General features: G+C 38.5%; 2 protein-coding genes and 1 long non-coding RNA gene across 3 annotated transcripts; 1 reads left to right on the top strand and 2 right to left on the bottom strand.

Annotated features, from left to right (window-relative positions):
* Positions 1–3,647, bottom strand: LOC135593461 (uncharacterized). The gene is made up of 3 exons (XR_010479606.1): positions 1,781–3,647; positions 602–726; positions 1–219 (listed from the first exon to the last, which is right to left on the bottom strand). It is a non-coding gene; the product is annotated as an uncharacterized LOC135593461 (long non-coding RNA).
* Positions 3,648–10,211: 6,564 nt separating this feature from the next.
* LOC103998361 (F-box protein At1g47056) lies at positions 10,212–12,134 on the top strand. Its single transcript, XM_009419817.3, has one exon. It carries the CDS (start codon positions 10,417–10,419, stop codon positions 11,980–11,982), a length of 1,566 nt encoding a protein of 521 aa, XP_009418092.2. The 5' UTR covers positions 10,212–10,416; the 3' UTR covers positions 11,983–12,134.
* A 4,553-nt stretch (positions 12,135–16,687) lies between these two features.
* On the bottom strand, positions 16,688–19,081 carry LOC135594317 (heptahelical transmembrane protein ADIPOR1-like). The gene is made up of 4 exons (XM_065084713.1): positions 18,771–19,081; positions 18,602–18,697; positions 18,430–18,487; positions 16,688–17,539 (listed from the first exon to the last, which is right to left on the bottom strand). Exons 1-4 carry the CDS (start codon positions 18,950–18,952, stop codon positions 16,862–16,864), a joined length of 1,014 nt encoding a protein of 337 aa, XP_064940785.1. The 5' UTR covers positions 18,953–19,081; the 3' UTR covers positions 16,688–16,861.
* Between the last annotated feature and the right edge of the window lie 2,946 nt (positions 19,082–22,027).

The raw sequence follows: 22,027 nt of genomic DNA on the forward strand, positions 1-22,027 counted from the left end.
TCATCGTAAACTAGACTTAACATTCCGAAATTTCAAATAAGAGAGTTCTTCTAATACTTTTACACAGTATATCCATTTCGATTCATCGACAATATTTCATTACATACAAAATATGCTTATACAACAATAACATAATAACCAACAAGACTTGCCCATAATTCAGAATAGCTCTCCACTGCCTCAGCCCAATTCAAACATCTCAAAGAATGACAAGCTGACCTGAAATATTTATATAATAACGGAGTGAGCTAAAAATAGCTCAGCAAGTAACAAAGCATATATAGCACGAGAAGGGACAGTTTCAAACAAACAAGACATCACAATGCAAGACAGAATCCAAAAGATTCAAGGATATCATCTCATTAGATATAGAATCGCAAATGTCATTTCATTCATAACATATTTGGTTCATAACAAATGGAGCATAGAGTAATTAGAGCATATCAATAGCGTACAAGATGTTCCGAAGCATATCAATGACAAATGGAACATTTCGGAACATATCAATGGTATGTGAAGCATTTTGAAGTATATCAATGGTATAGGAAATATTTTGGAGCATATCAATACAAAATACGAAACAGAAGCTTAGACGTCGTACCCTAGCAAAGTGCATGTGAGGTTTAACTCAGTGGTGGCTCCACGCCATGATGAGTTCTCGACTCCATCCACGGGTAGTCCTTTCCTACTCGAGCCCTCTCACCCTACCCAAGTGCTAGGTCGGCTCTGAATTTCATATCAAACAGATAGAAGGTGAAGTGGGATTCCAAACATAATATGGTCTATCCATTTCTAAATGACCACCAAACATAATCTAGAGCATCGCGGGCTCTAAGCACATACCCTTTATCATTTCTGGCAAAAGGTCCAAATAATCCCACAAACACTAGAGTACAAAAGGGTATTGTGAACAATAAATTTGGACATATCAGAAGCATATGCGGAACAACGAAATGTACATGTGCCTTTATGAAACATTACGATACAAACATGAAGTTTACATAACAGATTTAAGTATCCAAATACATGTAGGACAAGAGCATACAAGAATTCAAAGTAGTAATATAAAGCTCAATTGAATAAGAAACCTAAAGGATATCAATTTCCAAATGAATGAAACCAGAATATGTGAAATCGACCAAAGCTCGATTTCTGGCAGAATTCAAGAGGCACATTGAACAAATGATTCAAACTATCAATCGTGTTCCAATATACTCAAGAAAGCTATCAAAAGAAAGGTTTATGAGTCTATAATCTGATCAAATAATTTTTGTCCAAATCAGAGGTCAATACATAAAGTTATAATCATAACAAGGTAAAAAGGCCAGAATCTCAGAAGTTGCACAGATTCAGATCGTTACGTCTAAACAGGAGATATATCAAATGCACGGCTAGAATAATTTAAAGTTCCTCATATTCAAAGTAAATGTAGAGATAAAATTACAGTAAGGAAAGATCAGGACACTTGCAATAGGAAAGATTAGAAAGCTTGCAATAGGAAGGATCGGAACACTTGCAATAAAAAGGATTGAAACATTTGCAATAGAAAGGATTGAAACACTTGCAATAGAAAGGATCGAAACACTTGTAATAAGAAAAATTAGAACAATTACAGGAGAAACGATCGGGAAACTTGCAATAGGAAAGAATTGAAAGCTTGCAATATGAAGGATCGGAACACTTGCAATAGGAAAGATAAGAACACTTGCACGAGGAAGATCATAATACTTGCAATAAGAAAAATTAAAACAATTACTGGAGAAACAATCAGGAAACTTGCCTTTCAAAGATTTCGATCCGAAGATCCAAAGAAGGTGTCAGCCCAAATCCTTCTACTTTTCCTCCGTGTCCTCTCCCTGTTCCGTGTTCTATATATGTCTTCTCTTTTTCCTCCACAACTACAGCTCATGCAGAACATAGAGGTATAGTCACCTGCTCTCTCTTACTCTCATTCCGTTGTTTTCTTTTTCAAACACAGCTGTCGCAGCCATCGTCGTTGCCACTACCACAGTCGTAGCCACGACCGTAGCTGCTGTCACAACCACAGCCCCTTCCACTGCACCACTTCCTTCCTCCCTTCTCTCGTTCCTACTTTTTCTTTTCCAAACCCAGCTGCCGCTGACGCAGTTGCCACCACCGCAGCAGCCGCAATCACGGCCACGGCCCCTTTTTTTCTTTCCCTTTTCTTTCTTCTCTTTCCCAAAAGCAGCTGCTGCAGCCACCACCGCTGCCGCGGTTACCGCAGCCAACCTAGCAGCTGCAGCTGCAGTCGCAGCCACGACCGCAACCACCATAGCCGTAGCCTCTTCTTCCTCCCCTGCTCTGTTTCCTCTCCTTCTCTTCCAACTGCAGCTGCCACTGCCGTAGCTGCCTCCCCTTCTCCTCTTCCTCTCTTCTTCCCTTTTCCTTTCTCTTCTTCCTTTCCTTCTCTTCTTTCCCAGCTGCACTACTGTAGTCGCAGCCTCAGCCACGGCCGTAGCCTCTTCTTCCTCCCCTGCTCATCTTCCTCTCCTTCTTCTCTTCTAGCTACAGCTGCCATCGCCGCAGCCGCAGCCCCTTCTTCCCCTTCTCTTCTTCCTCTCCTTCTCTTCTTCCTTCCTCTTCGTCTTTCCCTGCCACAGCTACATCTGCCACAGCCGCAGCTGCTTCTTTCCCTTCTCCTCTTCCTTCTCCTTCGTTTCTTCTTCTTCTCTTCTTCCTCACCATCTCTTCCTCTCCTTCTCTTCCAGCTGCAGCTGCCACTGCCGCAGCCACAGCTCCTCCTTTCCCTTCTCTTCTTCTTCTCCTCTTCTTCTTCCCTCCTCCTCCCCGGCGTCACACACACCCTCTCCTCTGTTTCCTTTGCAGGAAACAGAGGTATCACAACCTCTTCTCATGCTTCCTCTTCTTCTTCTCTTCCTCTTCTTCTTCTCCCCGACGAACAGCACCTCCTCTCCTCTGTTTCCTCCTATAGGAAACAAAGGTGTCGCCTCTTCACCCGCTTCTACTTCTTCTCTTCCTCTTCTTCTTCTTCTCCTTCTTCTCCTTCTTCTCCTTCTTCTTCTTCCCTTCTCCTACCCGACACCCCACACTTTCTCACTGCAGCCCATGCCGTAGCCATCCTTCTTTTTTCTCTTTTTCTCTTCTTCTTTTTCCTCTTCTTCTTCTTCTCGTCCCCAACACCCCACACCTCGTCTCCTCTGTTTCTGCCTGCAGGAAACAGAGGTGCTGCAGCCCTAGCTGCTGCCACCTCTCGCTCCTCTCCCACTTCCCTCTCTTTTTCTTCTTCTTCTATTCTTCTCTTCTCCCTCCTCTTCCTCCTCTCTTCTTTTCCCTCTTCTTCTTCTTTTCTTCTTCTTCTCTTCTTCCTTTCTCCTCCCCAACGCCCCACGGCTCCTCGCTGCAGCCCTTGCCGCAGCCACCTCCTCTTTTCTTCTTCTTCTTCTTCTTCTTCTTCTTCTTCTTCTTCTTCTTCTTCTTCCTCTGCTTCTCTTCTTCTCCTCTTCTCCTCCCCGACGCCCCCACACATGAACTCCTCTGTTTCCTCCTACATGAAACAGAGGTGCTGCAGCCCTAGCTGCTACAGCTATCTCTCTTTCCTCTCCCTCTTCCCTCTCTTCTTCTTCTTCTTCTTCTTCTTCTTTTCTTCTCTTCTCCCCTCTTCTTCTCCCCACACCCCACCGCTCCTCTCTCTGTCTCGAGAACAAAGAGCGTGGGAGGCGGTAGGATAAAACCAAAATTTTCGATTTTCTTTATTTTCTTTTCATTTTGCAACTTAGCAATTTAGTCCTTAAAATTTCTATATTTACATATAGATCCTCCAATTTACATATAAATCTTTATTAATAAATTTTTAAAAGTGAGGGATATTATAATAACCTCTTGGTTTCACTCATCCTCAGTATCCAAAACATGTTTGTAAACTTCGAAAAGCTATTTATGGACTTCGTTAGGCTCCAAGAGCTTAGTACATTGAACTTGGCTCTTTTTTTAATTCAGTTGGCTTTTTCAATTCCAAATCTGATACCTCGTTATTTCTACAATAACACCATGGAGACACAATATATATTCTGGTATATATGGATGACATTATTGTCATAGGCAACAATCCCATAGAAATCCAAGCATTCATCAAACAGTTAGCAGATTGATTCTCGCTTAAAGATCTAAGACCCTTGAACTACTATCTAGGCGTAGAAGTTACATTCACATCTTCATGTCTCTTTTTATCACAACGCAAGTACATTCAAAATTTGTTATTAAAAACAAACATGCATGATGCAAATGCGGTCTCAAATTATCTGATAGACGTCCTACCACGGAACCCACTTAATACCGCTACGTCATTAGCTCTTTACAGTACTTAACTCTCACCCATCCAGACATCTCCTATGCAGTCAACAAATTATCACAGTTTATGCAGAGGTCATCTACTATGCACTGGTCTACAATCAAATGAATCCTACAATATCTTAAAGGGACCCTCAATCATGGTATCTTTATTCGTAAACACTCTCCACTTCATCTTCATGTATTTTTCGATGTCGATTGGGCAGACAATTTTGATGATAGAATATCCACATCGGGGTATATTGTCTTCTTTGGTGCTAATTCAATCAGTTGGAGTTCTAAGGAGTAAAAGATAGTCGCATGGTCTATAACTGAAGCTGAATACCATGTCATTACCACTACCACTGCAGAACTCAATTGGGTCACAAATCTACTCAAGGAACTCAACATCAATTCCACTCCTACAATATATTATGATAATGTCGAAGCTACCTATTTGTGCACTAATCCGGAGTTCCACTTTCGCATGAAACATATTGCTATCGACTTCCACTTTGTGCGAGATCAAGTTGTCCGTCATCAACTTCGTGTTTCTCATGTATATACGGTTGATCAATTAGCCGACTCACTCACGAAGCCTCTCGCTTGTAAACTTTTTATATTGCATCGATCCAAGATTGGTATCCTTGATAGGAGCACCATCTTGCGAGGACATGAAAGCATATAAGATTTTCCTAACTGTTTAAGGAAATCTCTCTACTCTATCGAGAGAAATCCTCCCTCTTAACCTATATAAATAACAAGAGAATATATCAATGCAAACAGCTTCTTCTATAATTTATATTTTCTATCCTCTTCTAACAATCAGTACACGAGAAGATGGATAGATGTCAGAGACAATGACAGAAGAAAAACTTGCTTGGCATAGAGGTTAATTTAACACAGCCAAATTCGAAAAATAGCTACGCTTTTACTATGGGTAAACAACTCTAGCCAAAAAGATTGATATTTAAAATATTTTTTTTTATTTAGTCCTTCGGCCTCTTGGTTCTAAGTGTCCTCTGATACTAATTTATCGTGATTTGATTAAATAAAAATAAAATCATTAACTTAGTGAACTTAAATCATATGGTTCAAAATATTTAAATGTAAGTGGATAGAGTCATACGTTCATCCAATATAAAATAAAAATATATCTATCATTTTACCTTTGATATCAGACGAAACTGAGGAATCATAATTACTGACACTAAATCAAGTTGTTATCATAATTAATGCATGAATTCATGGGTATTCAGTTGGTATTATATCGGATAAGGTGGACGTTAATTCTATCCTATTTATTTTTTTTAACTCGACTAGGGTGTCTTCTAAATATGTACACAAGCATCAAAATCGAATTTAAGCAGTTCAGAAGGATGTTTTTTTTTTTTTTAATAAATTTTTGGAAGCTTTCGGCAGTAATCACCTTAGATTATTGTTCGAGCAAAAAGACCCAATATATTAACTAAAGAGGTGCCGCCCAACTTGCCAACTTGCATGCGGCTGGAGTCGTCGTATCTTCGGTGCATGCGTTTTTATCATTCGAAGCCCCCACAACCAATTCATGCGGACGTCCCTACGTGTATTAATCCACTCTTCTTTTCTGCCTCCTGATTCGTGGCGGGAACGTCTTGTCCTTCTTTCCGATAAGAACTGACACCGGTTTATAATCATGCAATCATCAGATCAGATCACAACTCCAGATTGAATCTTCTTATCTTCTTCGCTTTCGAACCGCGACTCTTTCTTGACCTCGCTTTTCTATTGGTTTCCGTTGGCAGCAGAAGCAGGAACGTCAACTGCTGCGGCACTAATTCATGATAATTAAGTAAAACCGAATCGGGTAGCTGTCACTCGATCATATCGAAGTTCTTCTAGCAAATAATTATTCAATCTTTATCAACACAGTAGAGGAGAAGAGTACAAACTGAACTCCTGAAACTTGCTTCATCTTTTTCCCTGTACAATTTCCTTTTTTCTACCGAACAAGAAGACTGTTTATCGAAGTTCCTTTTTCGCTGTAAAATTCAATATTTATTCAATTTCCTTCATCTTTCTCATCTCATTGGTTCATATAATTAACAGGATTGTTCTTCGATCCTACTCAATTCCATTTTGGTTACTCCGATGCTCTCTTCATTTACTGGAATATCATACATAATATCATATGATTCAAGATGTTGTTGTCTTAAGATTCTTTATTTGTTTCTGTAATAAAAATAAATATATTATTAATAAAAATAAAAATTAATAAAAAAAATATAAGAAGCATGACATTAACGAAATGCTCGAGTTGTATATACAATTACTCTTGCTACATCTTCATCTATTAGCATTGTATCTTTTTTTATGATTAATAATAAAAATATCATCTCTAATTGGCTTATTCCATGTCTCCATAATAAAAGATAATATTCTTAGTAAATAAAAAATACATCAAATGTTTATGAAAATTCTACTTAAACTTTTTATCAATCAACCCGGCATAATTTTGATCTGTTGACCTTATTTCTCTTGCTAAGATTCTAAAAAAATATTATAAATCTATAAAATTCAATATTTACCCAAGACGATATGATTCTGAATTCAAGAGTATTATATATCTATCCTTCCTCAAAGTTCTAATAAGCACTGAGACTGACCCATTGGTCTTTATGAACTCTATCAAGAATATTTTTTAAATGAAAGGACATAGACTTCAAGCTATCATAATGAATGGATTTTAAATCACATTTCCAATTCCTCCATTTTGAATTCATTCATTATAGTATCCACTTAGCTATGTTCTGAGTACGAGGATAGTCAAACTTTGATTGGAAAAAGATATTATAGACATTAATTAATAAATAATTATTTGGAGTTAAATCTCTTGTGTTACTTAATTCAAAATAACTAAAAAAATACCTCTATAGCTTCTACTATATCTTTTTTCAATCAATCAAGCATTTATTTTCATGTTTTGAAATTGATAGGTGTCATCTCTACCTTTCTTTTAATTGTACCCAAAAAATTATTTAGTAAATCTCTTTAGATAAGTTATTAGTTGTACTAAATTGAATCACGAAACATTTACCAGACCGTAAACTCTATATATCAAGTGAGTGTATCCTTCTATTCTTTTTGTCCTACAAAATTTATCACAACGAAAAGATATTAATAAAATCAAACACTTTTTAGAATATAATATAATAATATATAGATATTAAAATAATTAGTACTTGAATTAGTCATTTCGAGGTCACCCGTTAGAATTGTCCTTCCTCCACAACCAAGGAGCTCAAATTAAGCTTAAACTTGAGATTATAATCTTATCCTCACTAAATGTGAACGCAAATGTCTAGTCTTCTCCACTGATGGCACTAAATATATGTAAGTCAACAATGAGTTGATAAGCACCAATGGCATATGTGAATAATAGTATCACAAAGATTATGAACTAATAAATAATAAATAAATGATACATTAATAAAATAGAATAAATAAATTAAATTCACCATCTAATATGACTTACCAAAATTAATACTTAGGACTTTAACACATGTAAACATAGAAAATAAATAATTAATAATTAAGCACAAGTCAATATATGCCATAAATTCACATATGACATTTGAATCATCTTCAACAGAATTAGTTATGTGATTATTCTCCATCACTTCAAACATTAATAGTGTGTTCTTTCATCCATGTCATATTTGCAAAACTAAACTTCAGATCATAGACAAAATACTTAAATTAATTAATATTATAATAAATGAGAGGGTGACACAAGAGGAGGTTGAGTGGGTGACACAAGAAGAGGTCAAGATTGAAGAATGGATGATTCAGACATCTTTGAGTTCACACATAAAAAAAGTATTGGTTGTATATAATTTAATAATGATTAATATAAATCATTAAATTATTATTTATATTCTTTATAGTAGTTGTTTGATATGCTTTCTTACCCCTAAGTCGAAAGGATAGTGATGTCATTCTATCTATAAACAAAATTAAATGTTATAAATATAGGACATTATATCTAAAGTTTAAACAAATATAGAAAAAAAAATTCAGAGAAAATGACTATTCTAAATGTTTAGTATCTATAAATTAATTTCACTAAGCAAAATATGCAACAGATGTTTGTCTAATTTCATTAATTAAGATAAAAATTATAAACTATTTAAGATAATTATACAAACACCAAAATGAGATTTTCAAATAAAAATCTTCTAAAAGAAAATTATATTTATAATTTCACACCTTATTGTAATTAAAAACAAATATTAATCAACTTAAATCTTACCATAAACATAGAAGACTATCAACGATAATCCTAGAAGGTGTTGTAAATATAACCACATTACTCATGAATACATTTACTAATCTTATTGATCCAGACCCAAGATCTAGACACCTTAATAATAAATAATTTATGAACAAGACTCTCTTTTAGTTTTAGATCATCAATCTCCTCTTGTTTAACTAAAATTAACAAAACATGCCAAAAATATAAATATCAAGAATTAGTAAATGATTAATCATTTTCCTCTTATAAATATAAAAACCTTTGAGAACTCTAAAAATCGGTTTAAAAAAAATTATCATTTTTTCTTGAAAAAATAGAAGTTTGTTGTCAAAAAAAGGGAGGATGCCATCGGTAACAAATACACTATCATTCATAGTCGGAGAGGAAATGAGGTCATCGTTGACACAAATATCATATAAGAGTAGAGGGGTTTACCACCACTAGAGAGGGGAGGATATTGTGTAAATACCATAGAGATAGTGGAGAAGGAAAGATGTCATCGCTATTCACAAATACTAAAGAGGAGCAAAAGACTACATCGTAGGAGAGGAGCATAAGAGTTTGTTACAACTAGAGAGGGGACATCGCTATTCATTAACAAAGAGGAGTAGAGGGGGGAGAGGCGGTCTCCACCAATTACATTAGTGTAACCCTCGTGTAAATCTTTGTCTTTTGATTCAAACTTGAGTCGACCTGATTAACTTCATACGATTCGACTTGAATCCATTTGATTCACATTGTAACCACAATCATATCAAGCTAGCTCTTAGATCGATTCAGTTCGAATCTAATCGATTCAATAAAAAGGATTGATCCAATTTTGAGAATATTTTTATATTTTAAATAAAAAATATTTCTTAATAAAAAAATAAAAAGAGGTGTCATCCAATAAAACTATGTTGTTGAGGACTTTTTTATATAAATTGCCCAAATAGAATAGGATGTTTCTCTTCTATTTTATCCCCAAAAAGAAAAGGAAAAAGTATTCAAGATAACAAATAAGGAGTTGAAAGTTTTTTATTTTTGTAAGGCCTCAATGATCTGATTAGTAAGCTATAATCAATCTTTATAATGATCGGGTTGGTCCGAAAAAATGGAGGGAGGGTCTCAAAAACGACCATGAGCTTTGAATGTCTGTAACACAATCCACCGGAAGAACCTAAAGATGGTTTGACTTCTGAACTCAGTCAGGAATGCGTTGCCACAGTCCACTCTTCTGGATGTTCCAATATTTTCCGAGGAGGAAATTATCATCATCTTCTTCGTCATCTCATTGCATTCCCAACAGCACTGGAAATCATCGTGGGTGTACGAGGGGGAAGACTTGGTATTCACTGGTCCACCACGGAAAGCTAAAGTGGCGTATGACTCCGTAAACCCAGTCGATGAAACCACGGCATCAACAACTCTTCCTTGTATGGCTATCTCTCATTCCGAACACACATATTACCCCCATCTACAGGTCTCCTGTTTTGACTGGCATGTGATCGGTCAAACTCAAACCAATTTTCTAATTTTGGTTCGTCTGCTACCCGCCCATTCTTTTACTCCCGCGTTGTTGCACGCACCCCATTCCCTTTTCTTTCGTCCCAGCCCAGTCTTTGGTCTCTACGCGCACCCTCCCTTTGACGCGCCACTCTCTCTCTCTCTCTCTCTCTCTCGTCTTCCACGGCCACATTACCATCTCCGTATATAAACGCAACAAGAGCGGCCTACGTCGTGGACTCGACGCCTTCTCTCCCGTTTCCCCCGACGACATAAAACTTACAAGACCACCAGGCTTCATCATCACACTTCCCGGTCCCCCGCCGTGCATGGGCCAATCCGCCTCCAGCCGTCTCACCGACTCGCCGCCGGCTGTGGTGGCGGGTATCTCCACCGCGACGGACTACACCGCTGACCTCCCCGACGACTGCCTCGCCCTCGTCTTCCAGTCGCTTGGCCCTGGTGACCGCAAGCGCTGTTCACTGGTGTGCCGAAGGTGGCTCGCCGTTGAGGGCCGGAGCCGCCTTCGCCTCGCGCTCGACGCCCGCGCCGCGCTCCTCGACGTGGCTCCTGCCATCTTCGCCCGCTTCGACGCCGTCTCCAGACTCACCCTCCGATGCAGCAACCGCACCGACAGCATTGGCGACGAGGGGCTTGCCCTCGTCGCGGCGCGCTGTCCCAATCTTGCCAGCCTCAAGCTCCGCGCCTGCGGCGCCCTCACCGATGCCGGCATGGCCGCTGTCGCCCGTTACTGCTCGGGCCTGCGCAAGCTATCCGTCGGCTCCTGCGCCTTTGGCGCCAAGGGTGTTGACGCCGTCCTCCGCGGGTGCCCCCTCCTGGAAGAGCTCTCCATCAAGCGCCTCCGCGGCCTCCACGACCCGTCCGCCACCGCCGAACTCGTTGCCGGCGCCGCCTCCCTCCGCTCCGTCTGCCTCAAGGGTCTCTACAATGCGCAGTGCTTCGCACCGCTCATCGCCGGGTGCCCCAACCTCAAGACGCTCAAGCTCATCCGCTGCTCCGGCGACTGGGATCCCCTCTTGAAGAACATGGCCGCTAGGGTCCCCGGGGTTGTCGAAATCCACCTCGAGAGGCTGCAGGTGACCGACAGCGGCCTCGCCGCCCTGTCCGTCTGCGTCGATCTCGAGGTCCTCCGCCTCGTCAAGACGCCGGAGTGCACCAACGCAGGCCTCGCCGCTGTTGCGGACCGCTGCGCCCACCTCCGCAAGGTCCACATCGACGGGTGGAGGGCGAACCGTATCGGCGACGAGGGTCTCCAGGCCCTGGCCCGGCGGTGCGCCGGTCTCCAAGAACTGGTCCTCATCGGGGTCAATCCCACGTCCCGGACCTTGGAGCTCATGGCGAGCAACTGCTGCAGATTGGAACGCCTCGCATTTTGCGGCAGCGACACCTTTGGGGACGCCGAGGTCGCCTGCATCGCCTCCAAGTGCGCAGCTCTTAAGAAGCTCTGCATCAAGGGGTGCCCCATCTCCGACCAGGGGATGGAGGCCCTCGCGGCGGGGTGCCCAAAGCTTGTCAAGGTAAAGGTGAAGAGGTGCTCCGGGGTGACGCCGGAGTGCGCGGATCGACTGGCAGCGAGCAGAAACGGGAAACTGGCTGTCAACGTGGAGGCCGACGAGGGATCGGCCGCCGTGCAGCAGGCGGAGGGGACTGTGGTCTTCGGGGAATTTGGGATCGCGGAGGACACAGGCGGGGCCGAGCGGCCGCCGCTTGCCTCGGTCGACCGGGCCAGTGCCGCGGGGCCCCTGAGCAGTAAGAGTAGGCGGACGGCGCGGAAGAAACGGGCGGGCTTCTTCGCGTCCCGAAGAAACTTGGTGGCATCAGCTCTGAGGAGATGGTCCCACGGAAGTAGCTATTCACGTCACAGTCATCGGTGAGAGAGAGAGAGAGAGAGAGAGAAGACTTCGTCTATTTCTCTCCTTTACGTGGTAATTAAGGTGTCGTCCAAGTTTTGTCACGTCGCCGAGCTCGTCTCAGTGGTTGTAAAGCCGTTTACTTGTCAAATATGTAGACAACTTGTCCTCTCGAACCGACATGAGTCACGCGTTTCAGAAGAAACGGCTCTTGAAAGTTTGAAACAGTCCGCCAAACAAACACATTGACAATGTATGCCTCTTTCATAATTAAGTGTTGGAATCCCGAAATTTCCCTAAATTTCTTCTCTTTTGTGGAATTAATAGGAAGACAAAGGGAATCTTCCTTTCCTTGGTGCCAACACGACACGCACAACAGATGTGCGTGTGAGAGAAACACACCCCTTGGAATGCAGGGGGGTGGGGGGCCCCTTCTTTGATAGTCGTGTCCATCCGTGATCGTTGCTTCCCGTGCTTCATCACCCTTGTCGGACCGTGGATGCTTCGAACACGAATCTCGATGCTCAGTTTAATTGGATAAACTATACGTATGTATACCATTCACTAAATTATTGATGTAAACTGTCCACCTGTTCTCTATCCCAGAAAAGGGAAGGGAAAATACAGAATATGAATATTAAAATAATCAACAGAAAATATGAATTAGTAAGATACGCTTGTGTTGTCACCACACACACACACTCACTCTCTCTCTCTCTCTCTCTCTCTCTCCGGAAGAGAGTTAGAAATTGTTAGGAAATATTGAGAAGAGATCCATTTCCAATAATATAGTTTAACGTAAAATAGTTGTGAGACAACAGAGCAATGCTCATTAAAGATGATACCATAATATGTATAGCTAAGCACAACCTACATTACCTCGAGAAAACCTGTCGGAGTGTAGCTTTCTCATCCATTCCACTGAACCATGATTTGTCTGCAGGAAAACTATCCGGTTTGAGGACCATGAAAATTTATTTTTAGCAATAATAGATTCTATCATTTTATATTATATAAATTTAAAATTTTATTCGTTTTATTATAGTAATCATATAGAAAGAGTAACTATTCTAAACAACGAAAACAATAATAAATTTTAATTATAATCAAAGTTTTCAATTTGAAATATCATACTCATATACCCACATCGAAATTTATACATGTCTAAGCTGTATTAGTGTATCATATGTATTTTTGTTTAAATAAAATATCTATAGATTATTAATATTATAGAAGAGACATATTAAAACTTGGATAGGGATAATCTCCATTCAAAATATCTCAAGAGATAATCTTGTCCAATTGTGGTAAGACTGATCAACTTAGGTGTAAAATTAAGATTTATTTTAGGCTCATAGGTAAACTTAGTTAGGTGGACCCCACTAATCAACTATTTGATATCATTTATGATGAATTGAGTAGAAAAAGGAATACAATAAGAATCTTTATATGATTTTTATAATCTAATTTATCTTTATGGGAGTTAGATTTAATTTTCTTTTGCATATTTTAGACCCTTCCATATCAATATTGCCCCTTCAACTTAAATGGATAATCTCATATGATTATGAGTAGATCTCATTGCTATCAATTATGCCTGCGTATCCTTCAGGGAATAGCCTACATATGCACCATAAAAAATCATCATTACTATCTAATAGAAAACCCTTCCAACATCTATTATTTCTTTTTATAGAAATTTTATTTTGAGCTCCCTCAATAGTCTTGGTGGAATAAGGTTCTTAATTAATAATAGCCACTATCTTTCTCCAAATAGATAAGAGACAATCATAAATATCAAAGAATTTTCATCTTAGATAGACAACACTAGATGATCTTAGATTCCCCCTTTCATTATTCTAAGCCCCATTTACCTAATATTAAAAAAAATATGAAACTAACCCCAACATGGCATTGAAGCTTATCCCATAATTTTAAAATAAATTTATATTTAAAGAAAATATAAGAGACTAGATTAGAAAATAAATTATATAATGACTTTGTATAAACTTATAAAATTAAGATGAAGTAAGAAATAATTTTTATACAAAGACTTTAATTTTTGATTGGATATTGTATAAACTTATAAAAATAAGATGAAGCGAGAAATAATTTTATGCAAAGACTTTAATTTTCTATTGGATATTCAAATTTCACATCACCTTCTGACTGCCAAAAGTTATCATCACTGTTATCTTTTTCTTTTAATAAGCGATAAGTACTATAAGTACTTAATAATTCTCTCTAGGATAATTAGAAATATTGATGTAAAAAATCCTATAAACTTATTTGATCTTATATCTCAAGTTTATAGGTTGGATTTTATTAACTCTATTATTATTATTATTATTATTATCTCTCCTTATTAAATTCTAAGGTATCCAATAATGAAAATGGAGTTAATAAAAACCAATCTATAATCTTGAGATATGTAATTTTGATGTCAACTTAGATCTTATTCAACACCCTATCTACAAGACCATGTTGTAGGAGGATAGAGATTTTACTATATGAAATATAAGTTTCAAGATATTTAAAAAGATCAGGACCCTCCTTAATATAAAAGGAGTCGTAAATACCATATTTGACATATGATTACTATGTTTTTTTTAATTAGATTTAACTTTGTTGATAATAAGAGGTGCAAAATTAGATCAGGAGGTGCAAAATTTAAGCCTTTTAATAAATTAGATCAGGAATATCATTAGTAAATTTCAAATGTGAAAATTTAAGCCTTTTAATATTGAAGGGGGTGAAGAGATTTTATCCAACCAAATCATCAATGAGATTAGATAATAGTTGTTGAATAAAAATAAATATATAGGATGATAAAGGATTTCCTTGAATTATCTAATACCTCGATGACCCCAAAGCCAATCGAATTGGCTACCATTACCTAGATAGGTGTATATAAGGGAAACTGTATACTACTCTCTAATCCAATCCACAAAGAGGTTAGGAAAACTATTTTGATAAGAAATTCTCTAATAGCAGTCCAAGAGATGCTATTTTCCTTTATTCTTGATTGTATTATGTCGTAAACTCATTAGTAATAAAAATATTATTATAGATATTATGGTCTGAGACAAAGGTTGATTGGGCTTGAGATATCACATGATACTAACGTATTATGTGTTCATATTGTTGGTAAGTACCGAGTTTGAAAACAAATAAAAAAATATTAATTTAAAAAATATATATTGCTTAATATAAGACATATTGAGCACACTAAGAGGTACAAGCCCTATATCTAAGGATAAAAACACATACAATCTATTTTACCCTAATCAATCAAATTTTATCTTTTATCACTAATCATATGCTTATGAAATCTTAATTAGGTTATTCCATTTTAAAAATAAAGATGATCTATTACTTGGTTTGATATAGTAAAGAAGAATCTTCTCTTCTTACTTGCAAGATATTTTTCTCTAAGAAAATCTTTTTTAAGATTTTTCATATTTTTTTCTTGATTCTTGTATGAAGTTGTTCGAAACTACATCAACCTAGGTATTATCGTGCCCATAAAGGAGGAATACTTGAGATTTTGTCTTTGGAAAATAGATTTAATCATGCAGGAAGGGATAGAATAATTTCTTAGGATAGCTGATAGGGTGAATTCTACACTTTATTCTTTTAATTTTATTAATTGGATTAAATTTAATTTTATTATTGAGCATTTACTGAACAGATAATGCTTCTATAATCTTAGTATTATTTGGGTTATTTCTATGAGACATCTTGTCTAATTTATATTGTTTTTTTTTTCCCCAATCTGTCGCGAAGAAAAAATTATCATGTACTTTAAACGGCTCTTATAGACCATTGGAAATGAGCATGACATTAGGCAGTACTCAGAAGCAATCACAAATGTTGTTTGACAGAAGACTTGTGAGGCTATATTGTTCATCAATAGTGTCTGCAGTCTCAAAGTGGTCGATTGTTTCGAGACCTGTTGTTGTGGCCTTCGAATCAATGGTTGGGTTGTATGTTGGTGAAGCCTTGTTTCAAATAGCTCTTTAGCATCAAAGTTTGAACTTAAAAAAAGGATTTTTATGATTATTTATTGATTTTTTTTTTTTTTGTCTGTTAAGATACATAAAAAAAGCTCAGCTTGAAAAAATATTTGAAGAAGGTAGAAATAGCTTCATCGTCTAAAGGAAATTGTAAACAATAGCGACGTGTTCACAACTCCAATGTGTTAAGGTCTTTGAGAGTGGATAAGTTGTGAAGGCCATTATTTCTATCTTATATTTTGAGTTCCGAGGAGCTACATTTTGACGTTTCATCTACTTCAAGTTCTTTACATAAGTAATGTTAGAAACTAATGTAAATCTTAAATAATTAAAAGGCTCCCTATACATTATCCATTATTTGACTCCTCATTTATTGAATTTAAGCATAGATAAATTTTAAAATAGATTAATTTCAGATTATATAATTTTTTTTAAATATTTATGTCAATTCAAGTTTCAATATAATAATGCGGATAGTCAATTGGCAAAAATTAACTGAAAATGGGTTTTTTTTTGTGTTTTTGAGTTTTACATTATATATATATATATATATATATATATATATATATATATATATATATATATAATCAAACAAAAGTATTAGTGAATAAAAGAATTAAAAATCGTTGAATCTCTTAAAAAACTAAATGACAAATAAATAAAATTCAAACATGCAATTCATCAGATTGATCACTCACCAGATTTATTTAGAACTTGTATACGTTCAAATCTCCCAAGAATTATACTACTGTCCAACATATTCTCACATGAACAAACCTGACAAATCTAGGAATTGCCTGTCAACGAGCTATATAACTTCTATAGCCCCTTATGAATCATAATCAACGAAAACACAATTCAAAACAAACAACAAACACCTACCGAGCTCAGGAAGCCCCTCCACAGCCCACCTGGTCGCGCCACTGGAGGAAGATGACGGCCGCGCCGTAGTGCGCCACCGCGCCCGCGATTACAAACACATGGAATATCTGGTGGCTGTGGCCGGCGAGATCGAACCACCCGGGCTTCCACCGTTCCGGCACCCTCGTCACGTAGAAGATGGTCCCCGTCAAGTACGACATGGCCATGGCCGTCTCGTAGGCCAACGTCACGTTGCGCCGCGGCTCGCCCCAGTTCATGATGGCCGCATGCACCGCGGGCACGATGCCGGAGAAGCCCATGCCCACGAAAAGCAGGGCACGGTACGCTCGGAACTCGCCGGTGGACAGCTGCGGCGACAGGAGGGTGAAGACGGTGACGAAGCCCATGGCGGAGATGGCCACGAGGTAGGTGACCTGCCAGTGAGGGTCGCATTGGAAGATATAATAGATGGGGGGGATGAAGGAGGTCACAATCATGACGGCGATGCCGACGTAGTCCATGCGCAGGAGGAACAGGTTGAGGCGGTGCGAGTGGCAGCAGAGGAGGTGGCAGCCGCTGCTCGAGAGGAGGCAGAACATGGAGCCGCCGAGGAACACGAAGAAGGGCCACTGGGCTGCCGCCGGATGTGAAGGCGACGACGCGGCTGCGGTTTGAGAGGGCAGCTTAATGAACGCCGCTGCTTCCTGTTCACAACAACATGCATCATCTTCGTAACAGTTTAACACAGAATTCACAAGTCTCATGCTCATTCACTTAGCTCAAGTGACCACCTCATGTTATTGCACAACAGCTCGATCTCACATGCCAGTAAGTAAGATTCAGTTTTGCTGCTCTACTACAAGTTTCAGAAAACCTTACTCTGCAACACTGTTTGATCCTGCTTTCCTTAGTCCCTTCTGCTTCATAATTCCACAGAGAGAGAGAGAGAGAGAGAGAGAGAGAGAGAGAGAGAGAGAGAGAGAGAGTTGGAGGATTTTGTTATGACAAGAGAGTGTTCTGAGAGCATTCTAAGATTTCACCTCCCTTTCCCCCCATTCTCAGTTTTCACTCTGACTATTCTCCTACCCAACAATTCTGACATAATAAGTCGAGGGAACAAATGCATTTATGTCTCGCACAACAAAGCTGGTTGTCTGTGTCTTTTAGCACCATGCAAACAACAGTGGTTGAATTGCTTCTGGGAAAATGGCTTTGCTTGTTGGGTGCCTATTGATGGAGGGGGTCAATCACAACACTTCTGCATTCTGTGACCAGTCAGTACACTGACTGCAGTAATCATGAACTGCTTGCTTCCTTCCGATTGTTTGGTTAAACTAAAATTTCCCAGAATTTACATCACTTGGAAAGCTCTTAATACCACAAGATTATTATCAGTATCCTACGATTTACATCATCTCAATTATGTGTCAATCTGTCGGTATATTGTCGATATATGAACATGAGTACCCCACAATATTTGGCAGGCATATCAGTAGTAGGATATATGGTATGTAACACTAAGAGGTTGATCAAGGAAATCCCTGTTCTTTAATCTTTTAGACCAGACCTAAGCATGGTAAATTAAATGACTCACTCCAAAGAAATTTCCCAGGCTGCAGGAGGCATTTTCCACTGCACTTGTGGAGATTGACCTGCATCCAAGGAACATCTCCATTAGAATCAATTGTTTGTTTGACATTGGCTCAGAGGAAAAAGAATTCAAGGAGGAAGTTGGATTAATTCAAGGTATACGCGCGCACACACACCAGGTGAAATGTCCAAGGAAATCAGCCACCTCTGCTACATGATGACTGAGATGCAGCAGAGTGAATCCCAAGAACAGGACGAACCCTAGCAGATGCCTGTGGCCACAACAACCTTCAAGATCTAAGCAGCTAAAGACATTTGATGGATGAAAAGGGGAGTGAGCCATACGTCCAGATGTTGAGCGTTTCATTGTGCCAAGAGAAGAGGCTCAGCAGTGCGTTCCTTATCGGCCACTCTGCCCTGTAGTGATCTCTGATGTACTCATTCTCCTTCATGTAATCCGGCAGCTCCTCGTAGCTCAACAGCTTCCGCTGCTTCTTCTGACCTTTTCTCTTCTTCTCGGCCTCCATGACGGTTACTCTTCTGGAGGCAACACGAACTTTTTCTCTTCCTCTTCCTCTTCCTCGTCTCTTCTCTGTGGGAGGGCAACTAAGAGTGACAGTTAACAAGCTTCCATGGGAACGTGAAGCTGTCGCTGTTAGGTCACTGGGTCATTGAAGTGCAGCTGAGCCACTATCCATCCTTCCTACCTGTCTCATCAATAAATTGCTTCACATATTGCCAGATGATTTGGTCTTAGATTTAGGTTTAGGATCCAAATGCAAACTATAAACTATACCATGTTCAAGTGTTCCTCCAAGTACTTTTTCGGTCATAAAGTGAAACATTGATGTACCCGCAGCCGATGGTTTACTGAGTCGTCGTAAGCTGCTTTAGCTAAATGACCAAGCAAAAGAAAAGGCAGATTTAAATGATGAACAAGAAATCAATTCAGGAGAAAAGTGCTGCTTTAGTTAGGTGAAGGAAAACGAAAGCAGCAGGCTATTAACACACGGATCGCCAACTCTCAACGCCTTTGCATTAACGCGTGTGGAGTGTCGTGTAAGATTGTACCAACCCAATCGCACGCCACATACATATCAAACACCTTCGAACACTCAACACTTGCAATAGGGAGCGAGCTTTCGTTTATGCATTCAAATGCTTAGTGTCGCCTTCAGCTTGAAGTGTGACTTAATTGGGATCATATTGAGACAGTTCATATCAATCCATAATCTTTTTTTTTTTTTTTTTTATCATTGATCATCTCTTAAAAAGTAATAAAATATTATTTGATTATTTACCATCCTTATATTACGGATTTTATCCTTTTTCTTTTCTTTCTCACAACTTCTTATTTCATTCTCACTGTAAACACCACTTTTTGTCACTGCAAATCCTATTTGCTACCAATGCTGCTCAGTACCCCTTTAATACCTTTCCACTATGTGTCGAGTTTGTCGACACCCGTGCAAAGTGAGAATAAGATTACTCACTACATAAAGTACATAGATGACTCCACTCTTATTCAATATTACATGTTAGGCTCTATGACTCTCGAATTACAAAGACAACATAAAAAGATAGATGCTAGATCTATTTTCCTGCATCTCTACAAATTGTTTGAGAAATAAGGAATAACTCAGCGATATGAGATATCCAAGAGTCTCTCACCTATGCTAGGATGGCTGAGGGGACACCGGTTTAGAACCATGTCCTTAAGATGATTGAGTGAATAAAGAACTCACAAGTCTAGAAATGATCATAGAGGATAATCTGTGTATGGATTTTATTCTTCAGTTCCTAGACTCCTTTTCTCAGTTTATTATAAAATTTAACATAAATAAGCTTGAGGTGACACTCCTTAAGCTTCTAAATATGTTAAGGGAGGCTGACAGCACCATCAAGAAAAAGAAGACAGTTCTTTATACTAGTGAGACAAGAAAGAAAAGGAAAGTAGATAAATCACTTAGGAAGGGCAAGGCCAAGGGTAAATTGGATAAAGCAAAGGTTGCTAAGAATAATCCGATAAAGGATAAAGACCAGTGCTTCTGTTGTGGTAAAGATGGGTATTAGAAGAGAAACTGTAAAGAGTACCTTATAGAGAAGGCGAAACAGAAGCTTAGAGAAGCTTTAAGTACATTCATGATCAGTTTTCATTTATTAGATTCTTATGATAACAAATGGGCATTGGATACCAACAATGCTTATCATATTTACAATTCGTTGTAGATTCTAGCAAAACCTATGAAATTGGTGAGAGGCAAAATTAATCTTAAGATGGGCAATGGAACAAAAGTTGTTATAGTGACTATTGGCGAGATCACTCTACATCTCCCTAGTGGAGCTACTATTGTATTAGATGCATGTTATTTCATTCCTTCTATTATCAAAAAAATTATTTCTATTTTATGTTTAAGAATTAGTGGATATAAATTAGTTTTTGAGAATAATGATTGTTCAATAATATTAGATGATAAGATCATCATTAGAGGAACATTGCATAATAATTTTTTTAGGCTAGATGAGGTAAATATAAGTATGTCCATGAGAAAATGAGATGAGGTAAATAATGTATACATATGACATTGTAGGTTGGGTCACATCTATGAAAGAAGAATCCAAAAGTTGTTGAAGAATGGATACCAAGATCCAATCGACTATGAGTCATATACAACTTGCGAGTCTTGCCTTCGTAGAAAATTGACCAACTCTCCATTTAGTGAAATTGGAGAGAGAGAGACATTAAGGGACTTTTTTGCCTTCCTTTTTTTTCTAGTCTCACCAGCATAGAGAACTAGCTTTTCTTTCTTGATGGTGCTCTTGGCCTCCCTAAATATATTGAGTAGCTTAGAGAAAATTACCTCAAGCTTTTTCATGTTAAAATTCATAATTAATTAAGAAAAAAAATCTAATAGGGACTTAAGCACAAGATCCACACATAGGTTATCTTCTAAAACCATTCATAGACTCATAAGCTTCTCTATCCACTCAATTATCTTGAGAATATGGTTCTGAATCAGTATCGCTTCAGTCATCCTAGCGTGGAAGAGACTCTTGGATATCTTATATCATTGAGTTCTTCCATATTCCTTAAACAATTTACGAAGATGCAAGAGAATGAATATGACATCCATTTTTTCATGCTATCGTTGTTGTTAGTCATAGGTGCCCAACAAGCTAATCACGTGAGTGATGACATACGTGACTTGACAATAATCGTTTTGTTTATTATATTTTAATATTTTATCACTTTATATTGACTATTGCATATATGCATATATATATTGTGATGTTCTTGGATCTGTGTTATGCGAATCAGATCATGATGGTGTTGAATCTCATATTTTGATGATGAAACCAATTGATAATTATGTTTATATTTTAATCTATATTTTAAGTGACGTAGGATACTTCGATCAGGATAAGACAATTAAAGTAGAAAAAATCATGTTGTGCCGGAGGAACATGTCAGAAGATTGGACGTCGGGTCGGTGGATCGGTCGACGTATCGATAGAAGGCTTCGGGCCGTGGATTCGGGCATCGGGCCAAGAAGAGAGGGTATTGCGCCAAGAATATCAGAGTTGCAGAGTCAACTGACCGA

Source organism: Musa acuminata, chromosome BXJ1-9 (genome assembly GCF_036884655.1).
Source record: "Musa acuminata AAA Group cultivar baxijiao chromosome BXJ1-9, Cavendish_Baxijiao_AAA, whole genome shotgun sequence".
Classification (NCBI taxonomy): Eukaryota; Viridiplantae; Streptophyta; class Magnoliopsida; order Zingiberales; family Musaceae; genus Musa; species Musa acuminata.

Excerpts from the sequence above, each read along its gene's own strand:
- LOC103998361 (XM_009419817.3), top strand. The coding sequence starts at position 10,417 with ATGGGCCAATCCGCCTCCAGCCGTCTCACCGACTCGCCGCCGGCTGTG.
- LOC135594317 (XM_065084713.1), bottom strand. The coding sequence starts at position 18,952 with ATGGAGGCCGAGAAGAAGAGAAAAGGTCAGAAGAAGCAGCGGAAGCTG. Across the intron at positions 18,698-18,770 it reads GAAACGCTCAACATCTGGAC|GCATCTGCTAGGGTTCGTCC; the intron begins GTATGGCTCACT and ends TTGTGGCCACAG. Across the intron at positions 17,540-18,429 it reads GCCTGGGAAATTTCTTTGGA|GAAGCAGCGGCGTTCATTAA; the intron begins GTGAGTCATTTA and ends TGTTGTGAACAG.